Source organism: Nerophis lumbriciformis, linkage group LG21 (assembly GCF_033978685.3).
Source record: "Nerophis lumbriciformis linkage group LG21, RoL_Nlum_v2.1, whole genome shotgun sequence".
Lineage (NCBI taxonomy): Eukaryota > Metazoa > Chordata > Actinopteri > Syngnathiformes > Syngnathidae > Nerophis > Nerophis lumbriciformis.
This window is the reverse complement of record NC_084568.2, coordinates 20,117,326-20,143,824: the sequence shown is the minus strand read 5'-3', so window position 1 is coordinate 20,143,824 and position 26,499 is coordinate 20,117,326. Positions and strand designations below refer to the sequence as shown.

General features: G+C 38.1%; 1 protein-coding gene across 11 annotated transcripts in view; it reads left to right on the top strand.

The window, feature by feature from the left end:
• The window catches only part of epb41a (erythrocyte membrane protein band 4.1a), a 185,336-nt gene that overhangs the window by 97,700 nt on the left and 61,137 nt on the right, over positions 1–26,499 (top strand). For 9 of the 11 annotated variants that reach the window (XM_072915565.1, XM_061982739.2, XM_061982738.2 and 6 more), the window contains 4 exons: positions 13,742–13,870; positions 18,321–18,437; positions 21,828–21,908; positions 24,585–24,704. In XM_072915565.1, the coding sequence (XP_072771666.1) occupies positions 13,742–13,870; positions 18,321–18,437; positions 21,828–21,908; positions 24,585–24,683 (426 nt within the window). In that variant the 3' untranslated portion in view covers positions 24,684–24,704. The remainder of the gene's footprint in view (positions 1–13,741; positions 13,871–18,320; positions 18,438–21,827; positions 21,909–24,584; positions 24,705–26,499) is intronic. The other 2 variants (XM_061982737.2, XM_061982740.2) reach the window with 1 other exon arrangement.

The following is a 26,499-nucleotide window of genomic DNA, read 5'->3' as shown; positions in this document are numbered from 1 at the left end:
TCAGTCACGTGACTTTTTCTTAAATGTTTATTTCTGGTTAACGAAGTGGTGGTCGACCTAACCAATATGGTTACCGTGCAGCAAACAATGTGTGAACTATCGGAATACGCAAGGGGCCTAGATCTCACTGCTAAAAGCAGATATGAGCAAAAAAGCAAACCATGCAATAGTATTGATCCCTATTACGTTATCAAAAAAATATTTGTCAAGTGATATCAAGGAGTATCCGTCACCTGGACAGACGTCATTCTACACCATTGGTGTCAAACTCTGGCCCGCGGGCCGGCAATATCAAATTAACACTTGAGCTGGCCCGCCGATTATATACAGCCTTCCAAATTTCAGTGCCCCTCCCGAAATTCGTCACGTCCGCTTTTCACCCAGTCCAAGGAGTGCTGGCCCAGTCACGTAATATGCGCGGCTTCTGCATGCACTCACAAGTGAATGCATGCATACTTGATCAACAGCGATACAGGTTACACTAAGGGTGGTCGTATAAACAACTTTAACACTGTTAGAAATATACGCCACACTGTGAACCCACACCAAACAAGAATGACAGACACATTTCGGGAGAACATCCGCACCGTAACACAACATAAACACAACAGAACAAATACCCAGAATCCTTTGCAGCACTAACTCTTCCGGGACGCTACAAGGTGTGGGGGGGTTTGGTGGTAGAGGGGGTGTATTTTGTAGCGTCCCGGAAGAGTTAGTACTGCAAAGGGTTCTGGGTATTTGTTCTGTTGTGTTTATATTGTGTTACGGTGCGGATGTTCTCCCGAAAAGTGTTTGTCATTCTTGTTTGGTGTGGATTCACAGTGTGGCGTATATTTCTAACAGTGTTAAAGTTGTTTATACGGCCACCCTCAGTGTAACGTGTATCGCTGTTGATCAAGTGTGCGTTGCATTCACGTGTGTGTGCGTACAGTAGCCGCACATATCTTGTGACTGGGCCGGCACATTGTTAGAATGGATGAAAAGCGGACGTGACGACAGCTCGTAGAGGACGTTAAAGGCAGTGCCTTTAATGCACGCCCCCAAGACTGTGGTCCGGGTGGACTACAAGATATAATGACTGATGAACACCTTCCTTCAATAATGAAGGTTGCCTCAGCTCAAAGCCTGAGCCCTGACATTAATGAATTAGCATCCAAGATGGCAGGTATCTGGCTTGGGCACATCAGATTAGATCAGTGTGTTGCAAACTTAGCAGTTTAAAGTCCGGAATGGTTGGTTTATTCATTGTTATTTTATTTTCAAATGTATTAGCCTGTGGAAAAAGTTAATGTTGATATTTAACTCAGAAGGCTGCAAATAGAAAAGAGGCATTACATTTTTATTTAAATTGTGTTTGATATGCCATTGATATTTTTTAATTATTATTATTTGAAACTCGATTTTGCATGTCACTATAAAGTTATATAAGCCTTGCTTGTTCAATAGTCAATGCAAAACTTGTTTGGGTCCCTATTAAAAGGTTAATTTGTTCAACCTTGGCCCGCGGCTTTGTTCAGTTTTAAATTTTGGCCCACTCTGTATTTGAGTTTGACACCCCTGTTCCACACGGCAAAACTGATGAAAGCTTGGAAAAGCCTGGAGGCCTACAACTTCTTTATGTGTGGCTGGGTCAAGGGAGTTGGTATCAAGACTCCCCCGCATGAATCATGCATTGTTTTTGCCCAGGTGAGGTCGCACCTCATGATTTAACTTTGCATCTTGCAAGTACGCGTCCTTGTAAATAAACTGCGAGTAGCAATCGATAGCCTTGAGTCACTGTTTTTCATTTTCCCATTATGTTAAGCACTCATAAAGATAATCGGAGACACCACTGAAGAGCTGACTGATTGTGAAAGAAGACGTAGAAGTGATTCAAGCTCACTGTAACTGCAACTTACGACCATGTGGCCTGGTTGTTGCACGCGTCGTTACGATTATGTGTGGTTTTATTCATCAAAATATAACTATAGATGTCAACATTGTGTATGTGCTTGAAGATTCATTTATGATTGTTTATCAAAATATAACTATAGATATCAACATTATGTATATGCTGAAAGATTCATTTATGATTGCTAACTTTGGAAAAAGCTTCACTCTTTAGGTTTTGCTCACGTTTGCTTTCTTTTATTTAGACTTGCCGAGTTGGTGTCGTACAAAACACTCATAGAGAAAATGCTTTTTAGGAACTTTGAAACAAGATACAATACAAACAATAGCAAGATAATACTTAAATGGGAACTAGTAAATGTTGAAAGTATATCAAGCAAACTTTTAAAAAGTAATCACTGCGAACTTGTGCGTTTCTCGTCGTTTGGAAAAGCTTGCATTCTATCTCCCATCTTGATTACGTCTCGAGGAAATCTGAAGAAACGTAATCATTTTATACATATAATATATATATACATATAATATATATATATATATATATATACATATACATATTATATATATATATATATATATATATATATATATATATATATATATATATATATATATATATATATATATATATAATATAAGGGCTGCAACAACTAATCGATTAAATCGATTAAAAAAATAGTTGGCGATTAATTTAGTCATCGATTTGTTGGATCTATGCTATGCGCATGCGCAGAAGCAATTACTTTTTTTTAAATTTATTTTATTTATTTTTTTTATAAACATTTATTTATAAACCGCAACATGTACAAACAGCTGAGAAACAATAATCAAAATAAGTATGGTGCCAGTATGCTGGAAAGGATAGAAATGTAGTTTGTCTCTTTTATCCGATTATTAATTGATTAATCGAAGTAATAATCGACAGATTAATCGATTATAAAATTAATCGTTAGTTGCAGCCCTAATATATATATATATATATATATATATATATATATATATATATATATATATATATATATATGTGTGTGTGTGTGTGTGTGTGTGTGTTCGTAAGGACAAACTTGCAATAAAAAACATATGTTTAATGTACCGTAAGTAGAGATGTCCGATAATATCGGCCTGCCGATATTATCGGCCTGCCGATATTATCGGCCGGTAAATGCTTTAAAATGTAATATCAGAAATTATTGGTATCGTTTTTGTTTTTATTATCGGTATCGTTTTTTTTATTTTTTTTATTAAATCAACATAAAAAACACAAGATACACTTACAATTAGTGCACCAACCCAAAAAACCTCCCTCCCCCATTTACACTCATTCACACAAAAGGGTTGTTTCTTTTTGTTATTAATATTCTGGTTCCTACATTATACATCAATATATATCAATACAGTCTGCAAAGGATACAGTCCGTAAGCACACATGATTATGCGTGCTGCTGGTCCACTAATAGTACTAACCTTTAACAGTTAATTTTACTAATTTTCATTAATTACTAGTGTCTATGTAACTGTTTTTCTATTGTACTTTCTTTTTTATTCAAGAAAATGTTTTTAATTTATTTATCTTATTTTATTTTATTTTATTATTATTTTTAAAGTATCTTATCTTCACCATACCTGGTTGTCCTAATTAGGCATAATAATGTGTTAATTCCACGACTGTATATATCGGTTGATATCGGTATCGGTAATTAAAGAGTTGGACAATATCGGAATATCGGATATCGGTAAAAAGCCATTATCGGACATCCCTAACCGTAAGATTTTTTGTTAAAATAAAGCCAATAATGCAATATTTTGTGGTCCCCTTTATTTAGAAAAGTACCAAAATAATTTTGGTAATATATATTGGTATCGGGACAACACTAGTCCCCACATTAATACACTGTGTATTTTATACTTGACATGTTTTAAGTTTGAAACAAATTTGTACTGGAGACACCAAATAGTGACAAGTCCTCTTGACGTACCTCTAAAAGGACGACCGTCTTCTCTTTGTGATCTCAAATTCCGAGATCTTGCACACACCCAAAGTTGGTTTGTCTGTGAGCCTTTACCCACTTGGGATACCGAAATATTTCGCCTGTGTACAAACTGATTCCATTGACGACAGAGATACAGGACACGTTCGGCAGCTTGCTCAAATCTTGTCTATTGGTACGTGCTCACATGGATCGAACCCGCCAACGTTACCTATTTTTTAAAGGTGGTGAGCCTTTGGAACAGGGTCCAGTTTGTTTCAGTACGGTCCCCTGATTTTTTTTATTTCGTATGATCTATTTTAATTCAGTTTGTTGTTCTTTCTCACAACACCACTGGTCGAGTACGGCCATGTAAACAAAAACTTTGTCCAGCAACAACAGGTACCCAGCCCAAACAATGCATTGCGAAATCATGACCTTTTGAGTCCTATAGCAGATTGCTGCAGGAATACACAATACAGTATATCAGTAAAAGCATGCTGTTTTTCCATTCATCCAGAAGATTATTTATGGGGTCAAAAATCACTGATAATAAACCATTGGGCCAAAATGTCTGTTCGGTTTCATCGAGAAAGTTTTCCAAGCCACCAAGTTCGTACACACTAAACTCATCGAGCCATTCCTTTGTGGACCGTGACATAAAATGTCATGTTGGACCAAAAAAGGGGCATTCCCCAAATTATTCCCACACACGTGTTGGAAAGCTGGAGAGCCAATTAGGACTAAGAGGTCTTGCTCGATCCTAAAACAAAGCCCGTAGTAATATGGGCTCTCCACCAAACTTCCTTGGCACAATGTAGTCAGGCGGGTAATTTTCTCAGAGCATTTCCTAAAAGCCAGACTCATCCATCAGACTGCCAAGTAGAGAAGTGTGATTCATCGCTCTAAAGGGCACTAAACTGATTTTTCCAGTGTCATTCTATTATAGTATTATGCTCCGATACAGGATACTCTTCAGAAGAACCCATTCTCACCCTTGCAAAGGCCTGCTTCTTAAGTGTATATTTCAATGCAATTCAGATTGAGTGGATTAGTCCTCTTCCTTTGCAATATGGAGGGCAATTTACTGCTGATTGCACTGCCCCTTTATAGTGATCATTTTACATTTTAGGTTATCCGCCTCCTTCAGTTGGCTGATTAAATGATGCTACAATACAAATATTTCTGGTTGCTGTTTGAACCTGGATACCCTGAATTGATAGTGTTTTCTGAATGTGTAGAATATGAATTTAAAATTAGGGATTTCGTACGATTAAAAAATTGGAATCAGATTATACACAGTTTACGTATAATTTAATCATACCTAATCACCATTTGCAACTGTCTCTGAAATATGCCTAATGTCATTGCATTGTATTAACAGAGAGCTAATTTTCCTGAGGGAACTCTCCTGAAGGAATCAATAAAGTACTATCTAAATGACAGGATATGATTATATACACAATGGTACCTCGGCTTACGAGTTTGATTGGTTCTGTGATGGAGCTCGTAACCCAAAATACTCCTATCTCAAATCAATAGTTTTCATTTGAATATTTTTCAATAAAAAATAAACATTTCTAGATGATAAATATTACAACGTTAGTTTTATGAAGTAATGTAATATCGACCTTGAAGGGCGGGCTTCAATGGTATCTACACCATCAGCAGCTTCTCAATATTTTCATGGATAAATGTCCGCTGTTAAATAATTATTTTTATTTTTATATAATTATTTTAAGCCTGAAGAGTTACAATGTTGTTGAACGCTTCCTGACTATCATGGTGCCAATCATGAAAAGTGTTTGTTGGGGTTTTTCCAATAAAAATTTAAAAAAACTCAAAATCTGGAGTAATAAATCGACAAAAAACTAAATTATTGTAAAGGATGTGCACCAAAATGTAAAGAATATTTGCCAGGCTTATCAAACCAGTGCCGTGTTTTTTCCAGCTGTGGGAACTTAAATATGCTTATTTTCTGGAGAACAGTGCACTGTTTTTAAACAAATATGAATACTGTATAAACTAATGGTGTCCCAATATTGATATCGGTTATCGGCCCAATAACAGCAAAAAACAAGTATCATATTATATAGACTTAGACAAACTTTAATGATCCATTAGGGAAATTGTTCAGCACAGTAGCTCAGTTACAATGATGGATAGTGTAAGGATGGAAAGGACAATGCAAGGTATAACTTTGTCAACAAATGCGTGAGCAAATTGTTGAACAGTGTAAGAAAAACCTTTCTCAACCAGCTATTGCACGGAATTTAGGGATTTCACCATCTACGGTCCGTAATATCATCAAAGGGTTCAGAGAATCTGGAGAAATCACTGCACGTAAGCAGCTAAGCCCGTGACCTTCGATCCCTCAGGCTGTACTGCATCAACAAGCGACATCAGTGTGTAAAGGATATCACCACATGGGCTCAGGAACACTTCAGAAACCCACTGTCAGTAACTACAGTTGGTCGCTACATCTGTAAGTGCAAGTTATAACTCTCCTATGCAAGGCGAAAACCGTTTATCAACAACACCCAGAAACGCTGTCGGCTTCGCTGGGCTTGAGCTCATCTAAGATGGACTGATACAAAGAATATGAATTTAAAATGAGGGAATTCGTACGATTAAAAAATTGGAATCAGATTGTACACAGTTTACGTATAATTTAATCCTACCTAATCACCATTTGCAACTGTCTCTGAAATATGCCTAATGTCATTGCATTGTATTAACAGAGAGCTAAATGACAGGATATGATTATATACACAATGATACCTCGGCTTACGAGTTTGATTGGTTCTGTGATGGAGCTCGTAACCCAAAATACTCCCATCTCAAGTCAATAGTTTTTTTGAATATTTTTCAATAAAAAATAAAAATTTCTAGATGATAAATATTACGTTAGTTTTATGAAGTAATGTAATAACGACCTTGAAGGGTGGGCTTCAATGGTATCTACACCATCAGCAGCTTCTCAATATTTTCATGGATAAATGTCCGCTGTTAAATAATTATTGTAATAATTTTTATTTTCATATAATTATTTTAAGCCTGAGGGGTTACAACGTTGTTAAACGCTTCCTGACTATCATGGTGCCAATCATGAAAAGTGTTTGTTGGGGTTTTTCCAATAAAAATAAAAAAAAACTCAAAATCTGGAGTAATAAATCGATAAAAAACTAAATTATTGTAAACGATGTGCACCAAAATGTAAAGAATATTTGCCAGGCTTATCAAACCAGTGCCGTGTTTTTTTCCAGCTGTGGGAACTTAAATGTGCTTATTTTCTGGAGAACAGTGCACTGTTGTTAAAAAAAATATGAATACTGTATAAACTAATGGTGTCCCAATATTGATATCGGTTATCGGTCCAATAACAGCAAAAAACAAGTATCTTATTATATCGGCTTGTATTTAAACTCTTCGACATAAGCGCTCCCAGTGCACACCTCGGCAGCCAGTTAACATCTAAATATCTCCAAAAAGCAGACAAGGTTGGTATTTTCTTGTATTTTAGTCAATAAATTTACAGAAGGTAAACATTGTAAACTATTAACTTGACATGAATAATATTGAGCCGTATTGCAGTCTTAAACACTACATAATAATGTCAAATACTTTTAGTTGCATATTACTTACTGATTCAAACTCTCCAAGGCAGAAGCGTATTGCAAAGTATCCAGTAACAAATGTGTCCACATCATTCAACTTACTGTGCATTGAGCTTAACTTAATTAATCAGTGCAGCCGCTAGGTGTCGCCAGAAAATAACAATTAACACTCTACTTCAACTGAAAGATAGCATTAGTCCATTCCAGACTGTTTAAAATAAATAGGTTAGTGTTTTTCAAACCTACTATTGTTTTCTGTTTGAGTAATGCAACTTGATCTAGCCTTTTTTAACAGTCCATGCTACAAAATAATCAAATTGTGTATGATTTGTGTTGATATCGTATCAAAACAATATCGGTTTTGACCGATACTGAAGGTTTCAATTATGGGATTGTATCGTAAGTGAAAAAGGGACACCCAAAGTTTAAACATTATTTATGCTCTGCGCAGGCTCTTTAAGTCTTATAATGAAGGCAACACATGACGTAAGTGTCTATATTAGCTATAATAGCCTACTATCAAAATGACAGTGTGTCGCAGGCTGAAGCAAATCTTTGTTGACAGAAATGTAATATTTAGAGATGTCCGATAATATCGGCCTGCCGATATTATCGTCCGATAAATGCGTTAAAATGTAATATCGGAAATTATCGGCATCGTTTTTTTTATTATCGGTATCTCTTTTTTTTTTTTTGTTTTTTGTTTTTGTTAAATCAACATAAAAAACACAAGATACACTTGCAATTAGTGCACCAACCCAAAAAACCTCCCTCCCCCATTTACACTCATTCACACTCAATCGCACAAAAGGGTTGTTTCTTTCTGTTATTAATATTCTGGTTCCTACATTATATATCAATATATATCAATACAGCCTGCAAGGGATACAATCCGTAAGCACACATGATTGTGCGTGCTGCTGGTCCACTAATAGTACTAACCTTTAACAGTTAATTTTACTCATTTTCATTAATTACTAGTTTCAATGTAACTGTTTTTATATTGTTTTACTTTCTTTTTTATTCAAGAAAAAGTTTTTAATTTATTTATCTTATTTTATAAAAAAAATTTAAAAGTACCTTATCTTCACCATACCTGGTTGTCCAAATTAGGCATAATAATGTGTTAATTCCACGACTGTATATATCGGTTGATATCGGTATCGGTTGATATCGGTATCAGTAATTAATGAGTTGGACAATATCGGAATATCGGATATCGGCAAAAAGCCATTATCGGACATCCCTAGTAATATTTATTTATTTATTCTACACATTTTTACAACATTAGAAACCATTAGTAAATCAGAGGCTACTCAGAAGGTGAGATAACTCCTGGAAATGACTGGCTTTTAATGGCCAAAAGGTATAGATATGTGTGTCCAAGGGCTTCTTTTAATAGATTTATTACAATCTTTGCAAGCCGGGTAACATTTGCTGTGGTCTGGAACAACATGGCACACAAATAACTATCTGAAATGCAGCCAATATTACATACAGATAATGTGTCTTGAGACATGCAAAACTAAATTATATACAAAGAGGATACAAGTAAAGGATATTAATGAGCTCAAATATACCTACAAATGAGGCATAATGATGCAATATGTACATACAGCTAGCCTAAATAGCATGTAGCATTGATTAGCTTGCAGTCATGCAGTGACCAAATATGTCTGATTAGCACTCCACACAAGTCAATAACATCAACAAAGCTCACCTTTGTGCATTCACGCACAGCATGAAACTTTTGGTGGACAAAATGAGACAAAGAAGGAGTGGAAGATTTTACATGTAAACAAACTGTTGCGTCACAGTCCACACTATGGTGAGTTCAAGAACTGCCGAAATTAGTAGGACAAAACGATGTTCACCAAATACTCTCATCAGTGCAGCATACACTTAAACCTATTAAACAGTGGGCTTTCTAACAATTGGGAAGGTTTGTGTCATGTTTGTCCTCAAACAAAAAACATACTAAAACAAAAAAATTATTTTTACCCCATCTTTTTCCATTTTAAATCCTTTTTTTTTTTAAATGCTCCAGGGAGCCACTCGGGCGGCACTAAAGAGCCGCATGCGGCTCGAGAGCAGCGGGTTGCTGACTCCCGGCTTAGTCCAAAATGGTCTGCCTTTTCTCCATGGATGTCATGCACCATTTTTCTAAAATTCTTCCCAAAAAAAATACTGAATTTCATCCATCCTGCCCAGACTACAAGTATTACTTGATCTCCAGTGGTACAACTAACTAGCCACCAAGAGAAGCCATTCAATTGGCTTGATTTACTTTTGCATTAAAACTGCAATTTTACTTTTTCTTCTTACTATGGATATGTTGTATGCATAGTACATTGTACACTGCATCCTTACCAATAAAGAACACTTTAAGGGTTTTATTGTGCTTTTGATGATGAATAACTCCAATTAGCCACTTGACATAAAGATTACTACTCTGACAGGGTACTAAGGCTGAATGTATGTGGATAGGGTGTATATAATCGATGATATAATGCTCCTAGCATGTTCACTGAAAGCAGAAGTCTTAAACGTATTCCATTATATGATATGTATTCAAATAAATATACTTCTGCATGCAGATTTCTCCTTTCCACCTGCAAGAAAATGTGTTGGAATTGTGTCAAAGGTTTGCCATGATTTAAAAAAAAAAAAAAAAATGGTGTGGAATATTGTTTACATTGCTCAATGTGTTCCATCATCTGTTTAAAGACAAACAGATCATTGCAAGTGTCCAGCCAAGACTCCTGCAGACTGAAACTAAATTGGAGTTTAGGAAGTCTCATTAAATGATTTACTTTACGTTTAATACTGGATACTATGTGTTAAAATATACTACCTGGCCCAAAAAAGTCACCACCTGGATTTACCGAGAGTTAGCAAATAGTTACGAACCTTCCATTTCTATACAACATTTATCTGGCAAAGTTATCGCTTAACTCAGTGGTTCTCAGACTTTGCTTCTCCGCGCCCCTTTTGGCAGGTAAAATTGAAAATACCGTATTTTCTAGATTATTAACCTTATAAGCCGCACCCACTAAGTTTTTAGAAGAAAAATATATTTTTAATATATTAACCACACCGCACTTCAAGCCGCAGATATAAAGTATATGAGAGACTTACATGGAAAGATTTTGTGAATGTTTATTTACAAACCTTAATTGTTTCCAAACGGTGCCTGTGTAACACGGCAGTAAAACGGCTGATCAAACAAAACAGAAGTTATTAATGTTTTTATTCATTATTTATGAGATTTTTTCCTTCTTTAATAAGTTCAAGATGTTTATCAGGATTCTTCTTCCTTGTACTTTGTGTAAACACTGTGAGTTTTGAACAGTTTCCTAAAATGGATCATTTTAGTACATTGTTTGATTTCTTTGCTTAATCCATTCCATAATTTAGCAGTCAGCGAAGAAAAATCCATAGATTATCCGCACCATTGTATAAATCGCATGGTTCAAAAGTTGAGGATTATAGTCCGGAAAATACTGTATAAAATCAATACTCTTAATAACGTTGGGTGCCAGTTTTATGATTAAATACATTCCTTCATAAAATAAATACACAGCTATGATAAATGTATGTAATACCGTATTTTTCGGACTATAGGTCACAGTTTTTTTCATAGTTTGGCCGGGCTCCAGTGCAACTTATATATGTTTTTTTCCTTCTTTATTATGCATTTTCTGCAGGTGCGACTTATACTCCGGTGCGACTTATACTCCGAAAAATACGGTACTTAAAATAAAAACTGGCTTTGTTTTACAAAATTCTACCCAAACATTCAATAAAGTCAAATACAAATAAGGCAACAAGAGAAGTAGCCAGTATTTCTCTTTTCTAAAGTAAATCAGATATGATCATCTATATCAACAATATGATTTGCCTGAGTGGCTGGACAGGACAGATTAAATAAATAAATACTAGGGATGTCCGATAATAGCTTTTAGCCGATATCCGATATTCCGATATTGTCCAACTCTTTAATTACCGATACTGATATATACAGTCGTGGAATTAACACATTATTATGTCTAATTTGGACAACCAGGTATGGTGAAGATAAGGTCCTTTTTTTAAATATTAATGAAATAAAATAAGATAAATAAATTAAAAACATTTTCTTGAATAAAAAAGAAAGTAAAACAATATAAAAACAGTGACATCGAAACTAGTAATTAATGAAAATGAGTAAAATTAACTGTTAAAGGTTAGTACTATTAGTGGACCAGCAGCACACACAATCATGTGTGCTTACGGACTGTATCCCTTGCAGACTGTATTGATATATATTGATATATAATGTAGGAACAAGAATATTAATAACAGAAAGAAACAACCCTTTTGTGTGAATGAGTGTAAATGGGGGAGGGAGGTTTTTTGGGTTGGTGCACTAATTGTAAGCGTATCTTGTGTTTTTATGTTGATTTAAAAATAAAAAAAATATTTTTTTTTTTAAAAGCCGATACCGATAATAAAAAAAACGATACCGATCATTTCCGATATTACATTTTAAAGCATTTATCGGCATCTCTAATAAATACAAAAAAATCTATTTTTTTATTTTAATTGAATCGTTACAAATAAGAATCGCGATTAATTCGAAAACCTTTTTTTTTTGACACCCCTAATAACTATGACTCCCTTAATGCGTGTCTGCATAGAGGCGTTCCCTTTAGATTGCAGTCGAAACCCTCTCCAAAAGTATCAGAGTTTGCCTTTTGAAAATGTACACCGTTTAATCTTGAAGTATAAACGTCACCACTTTTTTTTCCCCCAGACACAAAAATATATTTCTTTAAAAAATACCGTATTTTTCGGAGTATAAGTCGCACCGGCCGAAAATGCATAATAAAGAAGGAAAAAAACATATATAAGTTGCATTTTGGGGGGAAATTTATTTGATAAAACCCAACACCAAGAATAGACAGTTGAAAGGCAATTTAAATTAAATAAAGAATAGTGAACAACAGGCTGAATAAGTGTACGTTATATCAGTGTTTTTCAACCTTTTTTAAGCCAAGGCACATTTTTTTCATTAAAAAAATACGGAGGCACACCACCAGCAGAAAAGGTTAAACAATGAAACTCCACCAGGTTGTCGTGCCTTATTTTGAGTTTGTTGTTGTTTCATGTGTGTTGTGCTTTAGTTCCTGTCTTGCGCTGTTATTTTGGTGACTCTTCCTGTTTTGTTGGTGTTATCCTGTAGCAGCTTCACGCCTTCCTTTGAGTGCTATTGCCCGCACCTGCTTTGTTTTCGCAATCAAGACTCTTTAAGTTGTGCGTACGCTATCCTTCTTTGTGGGGACATTGTTGATTGTCATGTCATGTACGGGATATACTTTGTGGACGTCGTCTTTGCTCCACACGCTGTAAGTTTTTGCTGTCGTCCAGCATTCTGTGTTTGTTGACTTTGTAGCCAGTTCAGTTTTACTTTTGTTTTACCTAGCCATTCCTATGCTTCAGTGCCTTTTCCTAGCGGAACTTGCCTTGTCATTTTTTGGTTTAAGCGTTATACCTTTTTACCTGCACGCTGTCTCTCCTAATCTCTAAATCCGATGAAATCTTATACGTCTAGTCTCTGTTAGTGAATGAGCTAAATAATATTATTTGATATTTTACGGTAATGTGTTAATAATTTCAGACATAAGTCGCTCCTGAGTATAAGTCGCACCCCCGGCCAAACTATGAAAAAAACTGCGATTTATAGTCCGAAAAATACGGTACATAGAATTGCCAGTCACAAATGTAGGTGTACCTGCCAACTCTCGGATTGATATGGAGATGTAATCAAACCTAAAGGTGGTTCAATTAGTGTGTAAACCTTTTTTGGCCAGGCAGTGTATATAATGTGTGCCTCTGAAATAAATACTCTGTAAATTTGAGGTCTCCTATTTCATTCAAAGTAAAAACATGAAAAAAGAAATGAAAATTTCTTGCTTCCACTGTGTGAGACTGGATTGTATTTCAGTGACTTTTTCATTTAGTGTGATGCATCAATAAATAAAATAAAAATATTTTTAAAGAAAGACACAATGGGATACATTTTTACACACTGACAGCTTTTCCTTTAAAAAATGATAAACATATTGGTAAGATAGTAATTGTGACATTACTTTTTTTTTCTTTTTTTTTTCCAAATTAATGGATTAGTTGGTTTTGTTGCAAGACCATTAATTATGAAACCAAATAATGTACAGTAAAATGCCTTGTTGAATAAAACATGGTGTCTAACTCTGCTCACCTTTACAGTCTCCATTGTTGAAGACCCAGACAATCACCATCTCAGATGTCACCAATTCTCTCCGAGGAACTGTGGCCTACAAGGACATTCCCTTAGTTCACACCGAGACCAAGACCATTACGTACGAGTCAGCGCAGGTAAGAGGCATTCTGCGCCTGGGAATGAAAAAAAAGGGCACGTTATTCAGTTTTAGTCCATATTCATTATTTGTGTGCTTTAACACTTGCATATTTGAGTGTCTCTTCCACCTTGAAATTCTATACATGTTCGGAATAAACTTCCACCAACCAACCTTGGTACTAGAGATGTCCGATAATGGCTTTTTTGCAGATATCCGATATTGTCAAACTCTTAATTACCGATTCCGATATCAACCGATACCGATATATACAGTCGTGGATTTAACACATTATTATGTCTAATTGTGTTGTGATGGATGCATTAAACAATGTAACAAGGTTTTCCAAAATAAATCAACTTAAGTTATGGAAAAAAATGCCAACATGGCACTGCCATATTTATTATTGAAGTCACAAAGTGCATTTTTTTTTTTTTAACATGCCTCAAAACAGCAGCTTGGAATTTGGGACATGCTCTCCCTGAGAGAGCATGAGGAGGTTGAGGTGGGCAGGGTTAGGGGATGCGGGGGGTGTATATTGTAGCGTCCCGGAAGAGTTAGTGCTGCAAGGGGTTCTGGGTATTTGTTCTGTTGTGTTTATGTTGTGTAACAGTGCGGATGTTCTCCCGAAATGTGTTTGTCATTATTGTTTAGTGTGGGTTCACAGTGTGGAGAGAGCATGAGGAGGTTGAGGTGGGCGGGGTTGGGGGGGGTAGCGGGGGGATGTATATTGTAGCGTCCCGGAAGAGTTAGTGCTGCAAGGGGTCCTGGGTATTTGTTCTGTTGTGTTTATGTTGTGTTACGGTGCGGATGTTCTCCCAAAATGTGTTTTTTGTCATTCTTGTCAGTGTGGCGCATATTTGTATCAGTGTTAAAGTTGTTTATACGGCCACCCTCAGTGTGACCTGTATGGCTGTGGACCAAGTATGCATGCATTCACTTGTGTGTGTGAAAAGCCGTAGATATTGTGTGATTGTACCGTCACGCAAAAGGAAGTGCTTAAGGTTTATTGGCGCTCTGTACTAGGGATGTCCAATAATATCGGCCTGCCGATATTATCGGCCGATAAATGCGTTAAAATGTAATATCGGAAATTATCGGTATCGGTTTTTTTTTGTTTTGTTTTTTATTTTTATTAAATCAACATAAAAAACACAAGATACACTTACAATTAGTGCACCAACCCAAAAAAAACCTCCCTCCCCCATTTACACTCATTCACACAAAAGGGTTGTTTCTTTCTGTTATTAATATTCTGGTTCCTACTTTATAAATCAATATATATCAATACAGTCTGCAAGGGATACAGTCCGTAAGCAAACATGATTGTGTGTGCTGCTGGTCCACTAATAGTACTAACCTTTAACAGTTAATTTTACTCATTTTCATTAATTACTAGTTTCTATGTAACTGTTTTTATATTGTTTTACTTTCTTTTTTATTCAAGAAAATATTTTTAATTTATTTATCTTATTTTATTTTTAAAAAGTACCTTATCTTCACCATACCTGGTTGTCCAAATTAGGCATAATAATGTGTTAATTCCACGACTGCATATATCTGTTGGTATCGGTAATTAAAGAGTTGGACAATATCGGAATATCGGATATCGGCAAAAAGCCATTATTGGACATCTCTACTCTGTACCTCTCCCTACGTCCGTGTACACAGAGGCGTTTTAAAAAGTCATAAATTTTACTTTTTGAAACAGATACCGATAATTTTGAAACCGATACCGATAATTTCCGATATTACATTTTAAAGCATTTATCGGCCGATAATATCGGCAGTCCGATATTGTCGGACATCCCTACCATATATACACACGACGTGGCTCAGTTAGTAGAGCGGCCGTGCCAGCAACCGGAGAGTTCTTGGTTTGAGCCCCGGCTTTCGCCATCCTAGTCATGTCTGTTGTGTCCTTGAGCAAGACACTTCACCCTTGCTCCTGATGTACCTTGTTGTGGTTAGGGCCTTGCATGGAAGCTTCCGCCATCAAGTCAGTCAGGTGCTGCCCCGCCCTACATGCAGAACACACACTCTACGTCGGGGTTTGGCGGCAAGTTTTGCGTGATGAAGCACATTAAAATGTAAATTATTGAATGACCAGTTGTGTATTGTCAAAGGGAAGGAGGCTACACCAAAGCAGAACTGCGGTTCAGAAGGTGTGTATGCTACCACTAGTGAATGAATGCGGACGATGTGTGGAATTAATGTGATATTTACCAGTGGGTGTTGAGTGAATCTTTCACCAAATCCAAGAGAGAAGGCAAAGAGGCGGGGAGGCAAGCAGTCAAGGGCAGGAGAGAGGCAACGATGTCCGTGTCCAGGCAGTGGTCGAGGATCGAGGGAGGCAAGACACGATCACGGGTAACAGGGAAGACACTGTGGGAGACACAAAAGACATCAATAAGGGAACGAGGAAGAGCACAAAGAAAAGCGAGCAAGGAACGAGGGAGGGGTGCCAGACGTGATGCTTACTCAGGGGAGATTGGCTACGTTCTGGCGAAGGTCTCTCGGGTCCGCTGGCTTTTATGCCGCTCCCTCCCATCAGGTCCAGGTGCGCTGATGCGCAATTGTCTGCAGCCTTGTTGCTGCGTGGGCGTGCCGCGCCCTACGCGAGCAGGGGCGTGTCCGTGACAAAATTACTGGCTCTGTCACCGATTAGAACATGAGGACAAATTTTCCTATTTGACTTCAGGTGGCGGGTGGCATTAGTGCTTGCTTTGTACAGCAGAATGTCTTGGGTTCGAATCCCGGTCGTGGTAGAAATGTTGTATTTTATACTAATGTTTTAATGGTGTTAAAATAGTTTAATACACAAAATTTCAGCATATTATTAAATAAAAGGGGAGGGTTTCCAAATCATGCTGATTGTCAAAGATGTTTTAACATATGATAGAACTACCTCAATATACAATTTATATGGTGCTTGAATACACATGATTGCAGCCTTTCAACGGTTCTCTAGGACAGTGTTTTTCAACCTTTTTTGAGGCAAGGCACATTTTTCTCATTTAAAAAATCCGGAGGCACACCACCAGCAGAAAACGTTAAAAAAAATTAAACTCCACCAGGTCGTCATGCCTTATTTTGAGTTTGTTAGTGTTTTCCTGTGTGTAGTGCTTTAGTTCTTGTCTTGCGCTGTTATTTTGGTGGCTCTTCCTGTTTTGTTGGTGTTTTCCTGTAGCAGTTTCATGTCTTCCTTTGAGCGCTATTCCGCGCACCTGCTTTGTGTTAGCAAGCAAGGCTATTTACATTGTTGCTATCCTTATTTGTGTGGACATTGTTGATTGTCATGTCAAGAACGGACGTACTTTGTGGACGCAGTAAGTTTTTGCTGTCGTCCAGCGTTCTGTTTCTGTTTACTTTGTAGCCAGTTCAGTTTTACTTTCATTTAGCATAGCCATTGCCTTTCCCTTTTGTTAATTTTTGGTTTAAGCATTACATACCTTTTTACCTGCACACTGCCTCCCGATGTGGTCTGCATATTGGGATCACAACAAACCATCCTCGTCTCACCCGACACTTTACGACTTTTACAAAGCAATTAACTACCTGCTGCCACCTACTGACACGGAGTATTACGTGTTTACCCTGCCGAGTTTTACACAGCACAGACACTAAGCAACGGCACATTATTTGCAGATTGTAATTATTGATTTGCAAAAAATATTTTTTGGACCAATTAGGTGAAGTTGCATAATTTCCTACGGCACACCGGACAGTGGTTGAAAAACTCTGGATCTCAACCTTTTTTCAGTGATGTACCCCCTGTGAAAATGTTTTTAATTCAAGTACCGCCTAATCAGAGCAAAGCATTTTTGGTTGAAAAAAAGAGATAAAGAAGTAAAATACAGCACTATGTCATCAGTTTCTAAATTCATTAAATTGTATAACAGTGCAAAATATTGCTCATTTGTAGTGGTCTTTCTTGAACTATTTGGAAAAAAAGATATAAAAATAACTAAAAACTTGTTGAAAAATAAACAAGTGATTCAATTATAAATAAAGATTTCTACACATAGAAGTAATCATCAAATTAAAGTGCCCTCTTTGGGGATTGTAATAGAGATCCATCTGGATTCATGAACTTAATTCTAAAAATAAATTTTTAACATCAATATTTATGGAACATGTCCACAAAAAATCTAGCTGTCAACACTGAATATTGCATTGTTGCATTTCTTTTCACAGTTCTTTTTGACAGACATTTTAAAAAAATCTCACGTACCCCTTGGCCTACCTTCAAGTACCCCCAGGGGTACGCGTACCCCCATTTGAGAACCACTGCTCTAGGACAACCAATTGTTGTAAATCTTAGTTACATCCCCTTGTGCAACCCCACTTTTACATCAAGACCCAACAATTGAGAAGCCCTGTCCCCAGCTTTATTTCTGACCCCTAAAGTTTATAATAAAAAGTTATGGTGTGTTTAAATTCCTTAAGTGAGGTCTAACACTGAAAAGGTTTCTTTCCCACAGCCGGTGGACACCTTGGCAGACCGGGACTCAGGAGTGCTACTGAGTGCCCAAACCATCACATCCGAGACCATCAGCACCACCACCACTACCCAGATCACCAAGGTATCCCTGATCTAAATACAGATCAATATCGCAATTTGCTTGAATGTTCTGATTGATCACCACTTTCAATCAACCTGAACCCTTCCCTGCGAGAGAGCGGTTATGTAAATAACCTTTCACTTCATCTTTATCCAAATCCACTGTGCACATTCCCTAATAAATCACATATACAGCATGACTGATCGTAGTAGATTATTTTGACGGTATAAACTGTGGTCTGATTTATTAAATTAAAAAAAGAAACCACCTTTTCCCTGTCATGGTCTTAACCATAGATATTATCTAAAACAATATATATCATCCTTTTACCAACATAACTCTATGACAGGACATAAAGAAGCTGATGTGACTCTTGGAATGATGGTGCCCTTAAATGTGCATTCAAAGATATGGGCCATAAATAAAAAAAATAAAAAAAGGGAAACCCAAACACAAAGTGTTGTATTAGAACAGTGGTTCTTAACCTTGTTGGAGGTACCGAACCCCACCAGTTTCATATGTGCATTCACCGAACCCTTCTTTAGTGAAAAACAAAATGGGTTTTTATCAAATTCAAGACAAAGTTATATGTTTTTGGTAACACTTTGGTATGGGGAACATAGTCTAAGTAACAAAGACTTAATTTAGAGTTATTTGGTCAGGGCCAGGGTTAGAGGGTTAGGGTTACAACCCTCTAATGCCGAATAAGGCATTAATAAGTGCTTAATAATGACTAGTTAAGAGCCAATATGTTATTAATTTGCATGTTAATAAGCAACTAATTAATGGTGAATATGTTCCCCATACTAAAGTGTTACCATGTTTTATTACTGGTGCACAAAATGAACCGTGCATGAACATCACCTTGTTCAAACAACAAAACCAACAGTGCATAAACTCACAACAAATTACACACCTGCAAATCAGCCTGACTTCTGCTGTTGCCGTATCCGTAATACGCCGATAGGGAGAAGTTTTTATTTACACGATGAGTCGGGTCTGTTTTGACCTCCGCCGAACCCGACTCACCGAACCCCTAGGGTTCGATCGAACCCAGGTTAAGAACCACTGTATTAGAACGTTGCAGTGAGCACAGCTTTACTATTGCTTATACTTTATTAGGATTAGTATCAATTACTAAAGGCATATTTCCTAACCAAATCATTATTCAACCAGGGTCTAAAGAATGTCATTGTAATCCTTTAAAGGGGAACTGCACATTTTTGGAATTTAGCCTATCATTCACAATCCTTATGTAAGACATAGTACACCATTTTTGTAATGCATTCTAACTAGAAAATAGAAGCGATCAAAAGTCTGCTTACAATGGTGCCTATGGGAGTCCCTCTATTCTGCTTATAAAAGCGCTTGAAAAAACATCCAAACATCCATCAATGTTTTATATACATGCTGTAAATATATATGTGATGTAGTAACGGGCACATTTATAATAGCATGTAAAATGTACATAATGTATTCATTAGTTTTTAAAAAAGGCATTGCAATGTTCGCTTTTTCTTTTAACAACATCACTGATTACTACTCACTGCAGACTTCATGAGACAACAAACATAATAAAACATCACTTACTGTACAATGTCTGCAGTCACTGGGATGCCGACTGTTAGGATGTTGATATATTTGCGTTTAGATGAAGAATGATTCATAATCCTACCAAAGAAAAGGGGGGTGGAACCAAGTGTCTTTTTGTGTCTTTTTCCACCATTGCTGGGTCTAAATGGGCTGTCCAAGTTGACCAATTTGTCGGATTATGTCCTCATCCTTGTACTATCAAGGTGAGAGGTATTATTTAAACTTCCACGAGCTCCAAGAAGAGGAAGCAGCTCACCAACTGATGATGTCAACATAGCCACACAAGCTGGTTACCTCTCTTTGATCTCAACGCTGCTATAGATAGTTTGTCTGTATTAGCGCTTATAATAACAATATCACTAACACTTAGTTAATATTCAAGTCATTGTTGGTCGGTTTTGGGGGGGGGGGGGGGGGTTTATTGGGTTTTATGGACAGAATAGAGGACCTCCCACTGACTCCATTGTCAGCAGACTTAGTTACGTTTATTTACAAGTTAGAATGCATTAAAAAAAATGTATGTCTTCTTATCTTCCATAATGATTGTGACTGATGGGCAAAATTCCCCAAAAAATGTGCAGTTCCCCTTTAGTACCAAACAGTAATTCAAGCATAAATACCGCAATGTAAGAAATAGAAAAATTATGATATTTGTTTATAACGTTTTATTTGTTTATAACGTTTTTTCTCGACAAATTAGTCATTGAAAAAATCATGACTAATAGTCAACTAAAATACCATATTTTCCTCTTACTCTCAATAAAGAAAGTGAGTGTTTTAACCTCTAAAGGCCTTGTGATACCTTTTTCAACCAAACCTAAACCCCCCCCTCGCCCAAACCCCCTCCACATCCCACCCCCCGGATTGTACATAATGTAAATAATTGAATGTATATACTCTGATGATTAACTTGCGTGATGACTGTATTATGCTGATAGTATATATTTATACCATGAATTGATTAACGTGGACCCCGACTTAAACAAGTTGAAAAACTTATTGGGGTGTTACCATTTAGTGGTCAATTGTACGGAATATGTACTGTACTGTGCAATCTACTAATAAAAGTCTCAATCAATCAATCAAAAAGTGGCCACAGCACCTTTTAGCTCTTATTTCCAAAATTGTGTACACTACTGAATTGGGGTCTTATGCCGCTTATGTGGACACTTATACTGCCATCTGGTGGTGTCAGAAGAGTATAGCATACAATGGAATTTGGGAGGAAAAAAAGTGTAAAAATAAAAATTAGCATGTCACTACACATGAAGTACACGTTTGTGTACTTATGGACTAAGTACATCATATCAAAAGATGATTTTTAGTTTTTATTTTAATTAGGCTCCAATAAGCCCAAATAGCAAAGATAAATAAATAAACCATGTAAACAAACAGCTTGGGCCTTAAGAGGTTAAATAAGTTCACAAAATAAACTCCCGGTAACTAAAACTGCAGCCTGTATCAGTGAAAAAAATCAACTGAAATTACAGCTGGGTAGATGTTTGTTTTCAGTCCCCTTTCATCATTATTTTGCAGCACAAACATTGCCATGGACTGAAAATGATTCTTCCAGATGAGTTTTGATTGGAAATATTGAAAGTAGACGCCTTACTCCTCCCTCGTACAAACAGTGCTTTCCAATCATTGCAAATTGCGCATTCACAATTCCAAGGCCAAACTTAGTAATAACTCCACACCGTGAACACACTGACCTTGAGTTAGCTAAAACCTGTCATACTAAAACAAATTGATAATAAACCCCATATCTTACTTTTGACAGACTGTGACGCCTCACTCATTTCATTGTCTCCGTTTTAGACTGTCAAAGGAGGAATCTCTGAAACTCGCATAGAGAAGAGGATCGTCATAACTGGAGACACTGAAATTGATCATGATAAGGTAAAATATATAGCTGTAATATTTGGTTCAAGTTGGCACTGCAATTTGATTTTTTTTATACATTTTCCTAAACTTGACAATATATTACTAATAATAAAATGCAAATAATTTGTGGGCTCATAAGGCAATAGCTTTCACATATTAAGTAAATATGTTACGCCTGCAAGATGTTTGATTTATGGTAGAGGGTTTACCGGGATTATTAATGAGGGTGCAGGTCCAACAACCATGTCATTGTCCAGAGCTGTCAGGCCATACATCATGTTTGGCTAAAGGTGCCTTGGATTGACTCTCTGTCTCCAGTGTAGAACACCGGAGCGAGGCCATCAGCATAGGCATTACAAGCAAGTTATGGGTGGAAATATCATGAAGGGGTGGGGATGGGACAGATCTCCGGGCGATGGAACATCGTCCTTGAGGTGTCGTAGACTGCACTACCACCGGAGATAAGGGTAAAATGCGGTTTTGCAGTATCTCCATGATTAAGTATGTTGACGGTTGTCTACTCTGACAGTGGCAAAGGTGAATAATCGTTGCTGCTTGCTTTACTGAACTCCAAATAAGAATAATGCAGCTGAAAATCAAAGGGCTGAACGATAGCAAGACCTATGTCACTTAGCAGCTGGTCTATACCATTAATGCCCTTGTAATTCTCCTCCAAGTGACCCACTGCATCTCAATTGTCAAAGTCCGGCCCATAGCCCATGACAAAATTGAGGGCAGAACATAAGGTGTATGTCAATCAGAAGTATCTTATTGTAAGGTGTATTAAATGTAACCAAAGATAACACGTATGAGATATGTGAGTCCGAGGTTCGACTATCCGGCGGACAGTCGATCCTCGGATTCAGGAGGAACAGCGTGGTTTTTGTCCTGGTCGTGGAACTGTGGACCAGCTCTATACTCTCGGCAGGGTCCTTGAGGGTGCATGGGAGTTTGCCCAACCAGTCTACATGTGCTTTGTGGACTTGGAGAAGGCATTCGACCGTGTCCCTCGGGAAGTCCTGTGGAGAGTGCTCAGAGAGTATGGGGTATCGGACTGTCTGACTGTGGCGGTCCACTCCCTGTACGATCAGTGTCAGAGCTTGGTCCGCATTGTCGGCAGTAAGTCGGACAGGTTTCCAGTGAGGGTTGGACTCCGCCAAGGCTGCCCTTTGTCACCGGTTCTGTTCATAACTTTTATGGACAGAATTTCTAGGCGCAGTCAAGGCGTTGAGGGGATCCAGTTTGGTGGCTGCAGGATTAGGTCTCTGCTTTTTGCAGATGATGTGGTCCTGATGGCTTCATCTAGCCAGGATCTTCAGCTCTCACTGGATCGCAGCAGAGTGTGAAGCGACTGGGATGAGAATCAGCACCTCCCAATCCGAGTCCATGGTTCTCGCCCGGAAAAGGGTGGAGTGCCATCTCCGGGTTGGGGAGGAGACCCTGCCCCAAGTGGAGGAGTTCAAGTACCTCGGAGTCTTGCTCACGAGTGAGGGAAGAGTGGATCGTGAGATCGACAGGCGGATCGGTGCGGCGTCTTCAGTAATGCGGACGCTGTATCGATCCGTTGTGGTGAAGAAGGAGCTGAGCCGGAAGGCAAAGCTCTCAATTTACCGGTCGATCTACGTTCCCATCTTCACCTATGGTCATGAGATTTGGGTTCTGACCGAAAGGACAAGATCACAGGTACAAGCGGCCGAAATGAGTTTCCTCCGCCGGGTGGCGGGGCTCTCCCTTAGAGATAGGGTGAGAGGCTCTGCCATCCGGGGGAGCTCAAAGTAAAGCCGCTGCTCCTCCACATCGAGAGGAGCCAGATGAGGTGGTTCGGGCATCTGGTCAGGATGCCACCCGAACGCCTCCCTATAGAGGTGTTTATGGCACGTCCAACCGATAGGAGGCCACGGGGAAGACCCAGGACACGTTGGGAAGACTATGTCTCCCGGCTGGCCTGGGAACGCCTCGGGATCCCCCGGGAAGAGCTGGACGAAGTGGCTGGGGAGAGGGAAGTCTGGGCTTCCCTGCTTAGGCTGCTGCCCCCGCGACCCGACCTCGGATAAGCGGAAGAAGATGGATGGATGGAGATATGTGAGTGTGTATGCAGTGTTTGAATGTGAGTCCAATAACCAAGGCCCCACACTGCAGGTCAGAGGAAAGGGCCACAACACAGCAGACACGCTGGTGTTTCCAAACTGGATCAGTTGGATTTATCCTGAGCAGAATGCTTGATTTCCCACGTTTGTCCACGACAGGATGACCTGGATTTCCTCCACTGTAAAAAATGTTTTTTAAAATCTCCGGCTGAGTCAGAGATTGAATGGCTGTGTGTGGATTTTGCAGGTTTAAAAATCAGAAAAACTTCTCTCACATGACTTAATGTACGTCAGCATCTCTTACGGTGTTTCCCCATCCCTGTTTCTATGCTGGTGACTTCAAATACCAGCATGAGGACTGGGGGGTGTACAACACCAACACAAGTGATGGAGACAAGGTGTCTGTGAGAGCAACAAACAACTGTTGGGCCTTGATATAAAGTATGTCTCTATGGGCTCAGCCAGTTTCCTCTCTGATTACTGACCTGGCATTAGCCATTGTTGGTGTAGACAACCGTCTCCCTGACAGACGTGCACCCAAAAAGTCGTTTGTCTTTTTTTTACTCAGTACGCCTGCTATGGTTGTTGTGCTCCATTTGTTCAGGCTCTGGCTCAGGCTATTAAAGAAGCAAAAGAACAACACCCAGATATGTCAGTCACCAAAGTGGTTGTCCACCAAGAAACGGAGATTTCTCCCGAGTAAGACAAGGCCATTCTCTGTAAGGTGAGTATCCACCCTACATCTCTACATACATTCCTTTGTGCCTTGTACAGTCCTGGATCTTATATCCTTTGTACAAAACAACAGCGTGCATGAAACATTAGCACTTAAGTTTGAAGAGATATACACAACCTATAATTAGAATCTAGAGGGAAAGCTTGTAACTGCTAATTAAAATGTTTTGCTTTTTAGTGGTAAGCAATTTGTGCAGAACCTTCTTTTGCAAGGCTTTGGAGCAGTTTATTTACACAAGTATTTGTCATTATTTACTTAAAATACGATAATTGCATTTATTGCATAACGCTTGAGCCTCACGGTGGATATTAATTTGTGTGGAACCCGTAGATTTATCAATACAATACCAATATTCCTTACTGATATTGATGTCCATTGGTACTCTTATCAGTACTGTATGTAATTTAGTGTAAACAAAGATGTGAAAACATAACAAAATATCCATTCTTTATTACCATTACATTACCACAAAAGGGGATAACACCAGCAACATCATTTAACATCTCACAGCAGGGAAGTTTGTTCATAACACCTGCTTTTTTTAAGCTTTAAGCAAGTCAACTAGGTTTGCAGTGCAAGGTAATGTCAAACAAACTAGCAGCATGTGTACAGTAATACTGATAAAGTGTCTTAAAAGGAACTGTTCATGTAATGCTTCAAAAGAAGCTAAATTACAATTCTGTATTTACAAGTGCTTCTCAGAAGTCAATATAGTTTAAAAAAAACAGGTATTTATGTTTTCCTCTCGTATGGTGATGATTAGAGATGTCCGATAATGGCTTTTTTGCCAATATCCCGATATTGTCCAACTCTTAATGACCAATTCTGATATCAACCGATACCGAGATATACAGTTGTGGAATTAACACATTATTATGCCTAATTTTGTTGTGATGGCCTGCTGGATGCATTAAACAATGTAACAAGGTTTTCCAAAATAAATCAACTCAAGTTATGGAAGAAAATGCCAACATGGCACTGCCATATTTATTATTGAAGTCACAACGTGCATCATTTTTTTTAACATGCCTCAAAACAGCAGCTTGGAATTTGGGACATGCTCTCCCTGAGAGAGCATGAGGAGGTTGAGGTGGGCAGGGTTAGGGGATGCGGGGGGGTGTATATTGTAGCGTCCTGGAAGAGTTAGTGCTGCAAGGGGTTCTGGGTATTTGTTCTGTTGTGTAACGGTGCGGATGTTCTCCCGAAATGTGTTTGTCATTCTTGTTTGGTGTGGGTTCACAGTGTGGCGCATATTTGTAACAGTGTTAAAGTGGTTTATACGGCAACCCTCAGTGTGACCTGTATGGCTGTTGACCAAGTATGCATTGAATTCACTTGTGTGTGTGAAAAGCCGTAGATATTATGTGATTGGGCCGGCACGCAAAGGCAGTGCCTTTAAGGTTTATTGGCACTCTGTACTTCTCCCTACGTCCGTGTACCACTCCGTACAGCGGCGTTTTAAAAAGTCATAAATTTTGCTTTTTGAAACCGATACCGATAATTTCCGATATTACATTTTAAAGCATTTATCGGCCGATAATATCGGACTGCCGATATTATCGGACATCTCTATTGATAAATGAGGACTCCTGCATTATGTTGTCCAGTTGATATATTTTGGTTTTGTTGTACTTCTGAGTCTCGTTTGTAAGTATGTATTCAGTTCAGTTTGTTCTAAGGGTGTTGCCGTAGTCAGAAGTAGTATATTGAGCAATGCAAAGTGTTTAAGTATTGTACTTAATACACATCAGCTGTTTGATGACAATGTGCACCTTAGTAGTGT